The sequence below is a fragment of the Tribolium castaneum genome, chromosome 7, assembly GCF_031307605.1.
Source record: "Tribolium castaneum strain GA2 chromosome 7, icTriCast1.1, whole genome shotgun sequence".
Taxonomy (NCBI): domain Eukaryota; kingdom Metazoa; phylum Arthropoda; class Insecta; order Coleoptera; family Tenebrionidae; genus Tribolium; species Tribolium castaneum.
The window spans coordinates 556,544-565,614 of NC_087400.1; the positions used below are offsets into that span (position 1 = coordinate 556,544).

A 9,071-nucleotide genomic window follows, 5' to 3' on the forward strand; every position below is an offset into this window, starting at 1 on the left:
AATTACCAACATAATTGATGACATTTGGTGAAAAACAATAATACAGTGAAGGCCCGTTCCCTACAAGTGGTAAATTAAAAAAAAAGTGTTTTTTCTAGCAGTTATTTTTACTTCACATATGAAATAAGACGAAACAAGTAAGTACATATTGGAAAAAACATGAATCCTCTGGGAAACCGTAATTTTATGGTTGTGCAAAAATTGTTAAGGATGACAGTAGAGCTCAAAAAAGTGAAAATAACTTACTCAACTTGCATTATCTAAATATTCATAGTTTCAGCGATAGAGAATTTTTTGCACACATACACAAACCTTAAAGTAGGCCCTGCTTTTTGTCAAAGGATCGGCAAAAGCCACCTAAGACTCTCAAAATGCCATTTACAAATCCATTCAAAACTAGAAAAGCCACTGTTTAATTCGTCAAAATTTGATAATTTTCATCAACACAATTGGCAAAATTAAAAAAAGTCAAGATTTGACAAATTTTCAACAATGCAGTTGTCACAAATGAATAAAAAATCTAAAATTGTCATTGTTTATGTGACATTGTGATAATTTTTGACAAATAACGACCACGGCCAGCCAAAAACTATCAAAAATACAGTTAATTTTTCTGAAAATATATAAGCCTTCAGGAGTTTTGTCAACTTGAAAACTTGATTTCTTATCTTTGATAAAAATTCCTAAGATTTACAACACTTTTTCAATTAGAAATCATTACTAAAAGCACAGCAGCAGTTGGTGAATTTCTTAAAAAAAAAAAAAAACAATCAGCACTGCATCACAAATTTTATTTTATTTTATTTCTTTTTTTCATTATCTGCTCCTGTGCCTCGGATATCTAAAACTATACGTACAAATAAAACGTCCCCGTCCACGATAGTTCCGTTATCGTCACCAGAGGCGCAGCTACCGTCCAAGTTTCAGAGCAATAAATTTATAAAAATTGTTGTAATTAAGTAACGGTTAGCACAAGGCGAATAAAAAAAATACAGGCAGATAGAGCATCAAATTCTCAATAATCGGAGATAAAAATAGTGCAAAAATTATATCTTAAACTATATTTAAAAAAATTCAAAGTTTTACCAATTTGCACTCTGCCCCATATTTTTCAAAACGCTGCAAACACGGTTACAGATACAAGAAAAATGTTCAGAGGAAAGTTGTAAAGAATTAAATTTCCTTTAAAAAAGTCCGCGAGACCATATCCCTATCTTCAACCATTTAGGCCCCAAAGTCATTCAAAGGCGCTCAAGCGACGGATTTGCTTCATTTTGCCGGTGGTCAAGTATTGGAAAATGAATTTATACCTAAACCGTTGAAGATAGACATATCGTGTTGCGGACTTTTTTGTAGAAAATTTAATTCTCTACAACCTCGTCTCTTTCACTTTTTTGTATCTTCAACCGTATTCGCTGCGTTTGCAAATTGATAATTCCAAGCGATAATTTTTTGGGCACCGTCGCCTACCATATTTTTATCTTCAACGGTTTGGCTATAAATTCACTTTCCAATACTTAACCACCGAAAAATTTAAGCAAATCCGTCGCTTGAGCGTCTTTAGGGCCTAAACCGTTGAAGGTAAAGATATGGTCTTGCTGACTTTTTTAAAGCAAATTTAATTCTCTACAACTTTCTTCTGAACATTTTTCTTGTATCTTTAACCGTATTCGCAGCGTTTTGAAAAATACGGAACTAAGCACAAATTTTAAATCTTAAATAATTTTTTTCTCATGTTTCTCATGAAAATTTTAGTCGTCAGTTTTTCCCAGTCTGTTGAGAATGCAAAGCTCAACATTTCTGCATTTTTTTCCAAGTAATTAGTGAACTGCTTGAATTTAAATTAATTTAAAACGATTTGACACGATTTGAGGCGCCCTCATTTTTACGCTGCCGTACTACATATTTGGGTGCAATTTTCGTTTCGTCTCCTAACTTATAGTCCTTCGTAATCACCACATAAAAGATTGTCCGAATTATTTTTTATCTTCGGTAATAATCATTTACTTTTCGAATTATTCCGAAAGTTACATAACAATTATTAATACTTATTTTATTGATTATACTATCGGTTCTGCAAGTACCGGATTATTTTTAGATATTTTTAACGCAGGCATTCTCTTCCGCCTCGAATTTTTCTTAAATTCCCTCCTTAATAATGAAAGTTGAAGGAAATGTCAAGGGTAGCCATCAGAAATAATTTTTCATTCCGGAATTGCAAGCGCTGCTGAAACCAAAGTAAAACAATAGCCAAATATTGCAGTAATAGCACCACCTAAACAAAAATGTGGCAACATCAGCATTTGAAAAATGCTCCAAATTGCAACTTTATAAAAATAGCCTCATTGTGAAATCAGGCCCGCACTCGTCATTTTTTTTTTATCAAACTTGAAGAAAGTTTTGACTGTGACCTTGAAAGCCTCGCAAAAATTACGAAACTGTATCTGCAATTCCACCTGGCATTTCGCCAGTTTAAACTTTCCTCATTGGAAGTTAAAGTTTCCTGCCGTTGTCTCGTCCCATAACCGAAACGTTGCCCTCGCAATCGATACAAACGACCAAAATCGTTTTTTGGGGTGATTTTTGGCGGGAATGTTTGAAATTGAAGCCAGCGGTGCGAATTCGCGGATTTGGTGAAAGTGTGCCAAGGTGTATGATATAGTAGACTTCTAAAATGGAGGTTCAGCTTCAAACGCCGACTTACGTAAACACCGCTAGCGACCTCCTTTTCCACTTGACACTGAATCTTAACTGTTCATCGAAATAAATCGCAACTGCTTGTTCATTTTTCAAACACATGGCGCGACAAATCATCAAGTTTGTGGAAAAAATCTAATCTTTCTGTAACTATTGTTTCATCATTTAGGGTTCAGGTCTTTGTCATTTGTTGCGCAATAGCTTCTTCAAATTGGCGCTTTTTGTTGTTCACTTCACACTTTCTCTTTGTTTCGAGATTAAAGGCTGCTATTGGATAAGACTGTGTTGGAAGAATAAAAATAAAAAACTGAAATTACATCAAAATCGGAAACGAAAATTTGTGAAGCGTTTTTAAGACTCAAAAGCCTCATAACAAAAAGTTCAAATTTTTGTTGTAATTTTTTCAAAAAAATCCTTAAACAAATGCTACATTTTGACACCATAATTACGTTTCTGGCATCATTTGTTTTTGAGTACTGTCATTTTTGATTTGTGTTTTAGATCCTTTGCATTTTTATTTTCTCGTAAGTATAAAATTATTAAAAAAAACTAAAAAAATACAATAATAAAGTAGTTATTATTTGTTATTTGTTGTAATATAATACATTTTTGAATGTGATCAAAATACCTCTGAAATCAATGGAACCTCATTACAAGTTGAGTAGGTGTTGCCATCTGTGGACGAATAGCGATAATCAATATCTGATGTAGGAAACTGCACTAAATAAAACCAAATAGTTTTTTTCAATTGTTTTATTTTTTGACCCATACTTAATTCTTTTATTCGGAAATAAAATTAATTAGACGCCCTCTGGTGATGACTTTTGAACTATGTCGAAAACAGTAAAGAAATTTTCATAATGCCACATTTAACTGACATTTAATGAATTGTTCAACAATTTTGCGTGTATAGTGTTAATTACTTACAATAGAAAGAATTACTTTAAAAGTACGTGGTGGTAAATACTAGCGTTGACTTTGGTTCTGTAGTTTTTCGTGTTATAATGTGTTTATTGTTGGAATTTGAAAGTGGATAAAAAGTGAAAAATATTTAAATTTTGATTACAAAGTGTTATCAAACAGTTGTCTAATTAAAGATTATAAGTAATGGATCACAGCGAACACAAAGTTTGGTTCAAGAAACCAATAAATTAGTGAAGTGTTATGAATTTTAGGTTAGAATTTTCCACTGAAAAAATCATGAAATGCTGCGGTAAATCTACAAAACTACAATAAAGATTAACAACTGCTAATACATTTAAACGTAAATTATGCCAAAAGGTAGGTTTTTCAATGTCTTTGTAATAATTTTCCAATAAAGAAAGTTAACCAAACAGTCATTCGTTATTCGTGTTTTCCTCGTCATCTCTCATTTGTCAACATAAGTTTCTTGCATCAAAGATGCAATAATCATTCCGCATAGGCAATGGAATAATTGTGAAGCCCCAAAATTCGTACAACGCTCAAAATATCCGAATAAACATTTTCCCGCCATTTATGGTTACTGTTTTCGACCTAGCTCAGTGGCGCCCCCAACAGTAATTTTACTTCCGAATACTTCTTTACAAAAATATTTATTGGTAAAGCCATTTTGATTAGTATTTATTTTTCAATTATTTAAATAGTTTCGCTGTTAATTCTTTTTTTCAAAAAAGCAGGCTACAAATAGTTTTCCCCACCCAAGTAAAACACCGTTTCACTTTTAAATAATTATTATTTTGTATATTATGTATAAATGTAATTTTCAGACACCACATCACTGAAGATTAAAAAAATAATAACATGGGTAATAAATGAAACCTTTTACTATTTGGGCGAATTTTTACAAAATCAATTAATCTGAGCTATCTTCGGTTTGCAAATAGGCGAACTTATTACTCGCAACAAAATTCGGAGGATCAGCTTTCTTCAATTTGGGCATTTCCTTCTCAGTTTTCTCCCTGCAAAAAAATTAAACCAGTTATAGAAAAAAACAATGTATACAACACAATCGACTAACTTTTTCTCCTCTCGTTTTTTGATTTCTGGCTTATGTTTATCGCCGTCAGTCTTGACAGCGTCCTTTTTATCATGATCCCCTGAAACCAACCAATTAAATACCAACACAAAAAACGCCAAGTAACCAAACCGTTTCGCTTTTGGTGGTTTTTATCTATAACTCCGTTAAGATCAGACTTGTCTTTGTGAGATGGAGTTTTTTCCTTTTCCACTGTTTTCTTCTCTGCTGTAACAACCTCAGGCGCCGTTTCCTTCCTCTCTTTCTGTGGTACACTTTCCTTATCTTCTTTCCTCTCCTTGCTCACGTCTCTACGAGGTGGCGCTTCGGTGTCCTTGGCTAGTCTTTCCTCGATTTGGCGTTCCCTTGCGCTGGTGTCCACAGGTTTGGCGTTGCCAAAAATAGACGCGTGTGAAACGGCCTTTTCCGGTTCGTTTTCCACCGGTTTAGTTCGAGGAGTTAAAACTAGTTTCGGTCTTTGTCGCGGTTCACCTACAAATTTTACGTTATAACCAACATAAAAAAAAATAACAAATTGTTTTTACTCGGCGCTTCTTCTTCTCTTGACGGTGGAGGACCTCGTGTAAATCCCCCATTTCTGCCACCTCTGTCGCCGTAATCCCGTCTCATGAATGTTTTATCGTCTCTTGAACGACTGAAATCCTGATCGCGCTCTTCTCTGAATCGGTCGGAACGGTTGAAGCTGCGTTCGGGGGGCTCACGGTTGCTTCTGCCCTCGCGCCAAGCACCCGAACTGTCTGTTAAAAAAATTAAATTACACCATTTCACTATTAGTACTGCCGGTTTTTCCGGCTAGAGGCGATCAAAGTTTTTCACTAAAAAAATTCATAAAAAAAACTAAAAGTCGTAGAGCAATGCGGTTTGTTCGGTTGAATTCTACGGCTCATTTTACATAATATATCAATTATGTATTAAAAATTTAAAAATTTTTGCCTAAATTTAGGGTAGCCATTTGTCATAGTGAAAAATTTTATTCATTAAAAAAATTCATAACTCGAAAACTAAAAGTCGTAGAGCAATGCGGTTTGTTCCATTGAATTCAGCGGCTCATTTTCTGTATTATACCAACTTTTCACGAAATTTAAAATTTTCAATTTTTTTGCTAAAATTTCCTGAGTAATAATACACTTAACTTCAAAGAGGCGAAAAAAAAAATTTTTAAACTCACTCTAGTAAATTTTTATGGACTTCTACATGTCTTAACAACCCACAAAAGTTGTTTTTAGTCCACAAAAAGTCCATATGTTCGATTTTTTGATGTTTGATTTTTTCAATTTTCGTCGCAGTTTTTGTCGATTTTGGGTACCCGGAACTTTTGTCAAGCAATAGCTCCGGAACTATCAGAGATAACCCCATGAAGTGTATTATCGTTGGAAAGCTCTTTAAATTATCTATCTTTTTCAAAAAAAATTATTGTTCTCCGACTAATAGTTTTCGAGCAAATTGGAGACAAATGCAAAAATTGGGAAAATTTTAAAAAATTCATAACTAAAAAACTATTGGGAATTTGGCAATTTTCTCGATGCCAATCGATTCCCCGGATCATTTTGCATAGGAATGGATCAAAATAGTTCCACTTTTTCGAATAGTTTAGCCAAAAATGAGAAAATAAAAAAAATTAAAAAAAAGTTAACACCCCCCCCTTAAAATCGGTCAATTTTTAAAGTGTCTCTAAATCAAATAAAACCGATTCTATCTTATAGATTTTGATGTGCTCTTTCCAATCTAAAAAAGCATTTTCTCCTAACTCTTTTAGTTTGGCCGTAATCGGCGTTTGAAAATTGAAAATTTTTTTGCGAGATATCGCCTTGAGTCCTATGCCATTTTGTAGAGTTTTTTATTCCGGTTGTCCTCCATTTTTCCGTTTCTCGATAACTCTAATAGTTTCGCCGTAATTAGCGGTTGAAAATTGAAAAAAAGTGAAAATGGAAACCTTTTTTTGCGTTTTTCTCGGAAACTGTAAGACTTAGAGCAACGAACAAAAAAATATCTGATAGCGCTTAATTTTAGCTATTGTTTCGACCAAACCCGGAGCCGCTCCGGGCAACGGTTCCGGCTACAGAGGCGATCAAAGTTTTTCACTAAAAAAATTCATAAAAAAAAAACTAAAATTCGTAGAGCAATGCGGTTTGTTCGGTTGAATTCTACGGCTCATTTTACATAATATATCAATTTTTCACACGAATTAAAAATTTAAAAATTTTTGCCTAAATTTAGGGTGGCCATTTGTCATAGTGAAAAATTTTATTCATTAAAAAAATTCATAACTCGAAAACTAAAAGTCGTAGAGCAATGCGCTTTGTTCCATTGAATTCAGCGGCTCATTTTCTGTATTATGTAGTATACCTACTGTACTATTAAAACAAATAACAAAATATAAACCAACCATCACGCTCTCTATCTCTGCTGAATCCTCTCCGCTCCATGTCTGAATTTTCCTGTCTTGGACCCGATCTCCAGTCCCCAAATGACGACATGTCACTTCTTCCACCACGATCTCGGTTCATGTCCATACGGCCACCTCTTCTTTTGTCATTGTCGTAATCTGTGGCGACGTCGATTCGTATCCGTCTATTCTTGATTGTCTATTTTTTGTGTTTTGATTTTTATTTCAATATTTTTTTTATTCGAATTTTTATTTATTTATTTTTTTGATTTACTTACAGTATCGGGAATAACCAAGGCATTTAATAAACTTTCTCTATCTTCGAATTCTACGTAACCGAAACCTTTTAATCGGGGCGCTTCGCCGGGTCTTTCGTCTTTAGGGATTCGCATGTGCGAAATCTGAAACAAAGGTTATTTTAAATTCAAAGCAAAATCTTACTTAGTTGAAAAAAACATTAAAAAAATTATTATTATTATTATTAAAATCGCACAATAATCGGAAATCTGTCAAGTCAAGATTTCCAAAAATCGAAATTTTGCCATTTAGAGTCCCTTTATTGGACAATATAGGAACTCTACTGCCACCTATTGGTGAAAAAAAGTATCAACCATGTCTATAACAATAGTTTAGTTTAAATTATGTATTTTTAAATTTTTAAAGACCTAGTTCAGGGAGGCTTTTCTGTTTATTATTTTTACCTTCATGTTCTTGAAAAACGCCGCAATTTCGCTCTCGTCGACATCATACGGCAGATTGGTCAGATATGCGATAAATGGGGGCTCCTGTGGAACTTTATCAATAATATCGTCAAAGTCCCGCGACGCCTTGGGCGCTGTGGGCAACACAACACTTGCTTTGGCCGAGCGTGGGTCATACACATCTGAAACCGTAAAGGTCAATTATCTGGATCAAACCTTGAGGCTAAAAACGAATTTTGACACCCGAAAAACAAGCCATTCCCACTTCAGATTGAATTATTAATAGAATTTCAAACAAACGGCAACCATCGCGCACAGATCGATCGCCAAAATGCTTCCACATGCACAGCTTAGAGGTTAAGTACACTCTACCATGATTATCCTCCACTTCGTCGGCCCAATTCATCGTCGACTTCCTTATGGGCATGGTGGCCACAGGGCCGGGCGTCTCCTGCAGGAAGTCGCTCAACGCCAGCGTTTTGCCTTTGTTCTTTTTGCCCTTTTTGCCTGGAATTCGGAAAATTTCAGCGTACAATAAGGTCGCCACTACACGCGGTCTGCACGGGATTCGCGCTCCCAGCGCGTTCCCAAAGGCGGGACAAGGGGGAACATGTTGGGGAAACTTACCTGAAGCCATTGCTAGTATTTACAATAACAATAAACAGTTTTTTAACAATTTCAAATTTAATTTATTGTAAAAGCACTGTCACTGACGTACTAGACGTAGAAAATGTCAGATTCTTGACATGTCAACGGACGCAGGGTGGGGGCCACGACAGCGCCAAGTTCAAATTATATCCAATAATCGGCAAAAAATAATCACAAAACGACTTGTAGTCCAAAATTTCGGGTTAAAATTGTGTAAACACCCGAATAAAAACACTTGGTTAAACATTTTATGGCAATAATTCACCTAAAACGCAAATACTTTCAGTTCAAAAGTCGGCGAATTAGCTCGAGAAAAAATTTTCTTCCACTTTTTTTTCAATTTAATTCTCTAATTTTTTACCAGATTTCGTCAAAAGATACGGGGCGTATAAGTTGATTCTACAATTTTAAAATTGTTTTTACCTTTTTTGTGACTTTCAGCACGTTTTTGACCGAAAATGGACATAATTTCTCTAAAAATCACCAAATTTATGTATTTTCTAGTCAAAAATATTGGACGTGCGCAAATCCTGCTGGATTCGCAGTGGCCATGATTTTTATTAACAATGTTTTTCAATGTTTTTTCGTTTATTTTTTTATAATTTAAGAAGTAAGTCATCTA

General features: G+C 34.5%; 1 protein-coding gene across 1 annotated transcript; it reads right to left on the reverse strand.

Annotated features, from left to right (window-relative positions):
• Nucleotides 1-4,391: 4,391 nt before the first annotated feature.
• On the reverse strand, nucleotides 4,392-8,586 carry LOC655831 (eukaryotic translation initiation factor 4B). Its single transcript, XM_962394.4, has 9 exons — nucleotides 8,429-8,586; nucleotides 8,174-8,308; nucleotides 7,802-7,983; nucleotides 7,379-7,501; nucleotides 7,101-7,299; nucleotides 5,239-5,451; nucleotides 4,826-5,185; nucleotides 4,697-4,775; nucleotides 4,392-4,637 (listed from the first exon to the last, which is right to left on the reverse strand). Exons 1-9 carry the CDS (start codon nucleotides 8,436-8,438, stop codon nucleotides 4,532-4,534), a joined length of 1,407 nt encoding a protein of 468 aa, XP_967487.1. The 5' UTR covers nucleotides 8,439-8,586; the 3' UTR covers nucleotides 4,392-4,531.
• Nucleotides 8,587-9,071: the final 485 nt, after the last annotated feature.

What these genes read in the sequence shown, in the direction of transcription:
- LOC655831 (XM_962394.4), bottom strand. An exon ending in AAGAGAAGAAGAAGCGCCGA is followed by an intron (nt 5,186 to 5,238) that starts GTAAAAACAATT and finishes TAAAATTTGTAG; the next exon opens with GTGAACCGCGACAAAGACCG. An exon ending in AAAAAACGAGAGGAGAAAAA is followed by an intron (nt 4,638 to 4,696) that starts GTTAGTCGATTG and finishes ATTTTTTTGCAG; the next exon opens with GGAGAAAACTGAGAAGGAAA.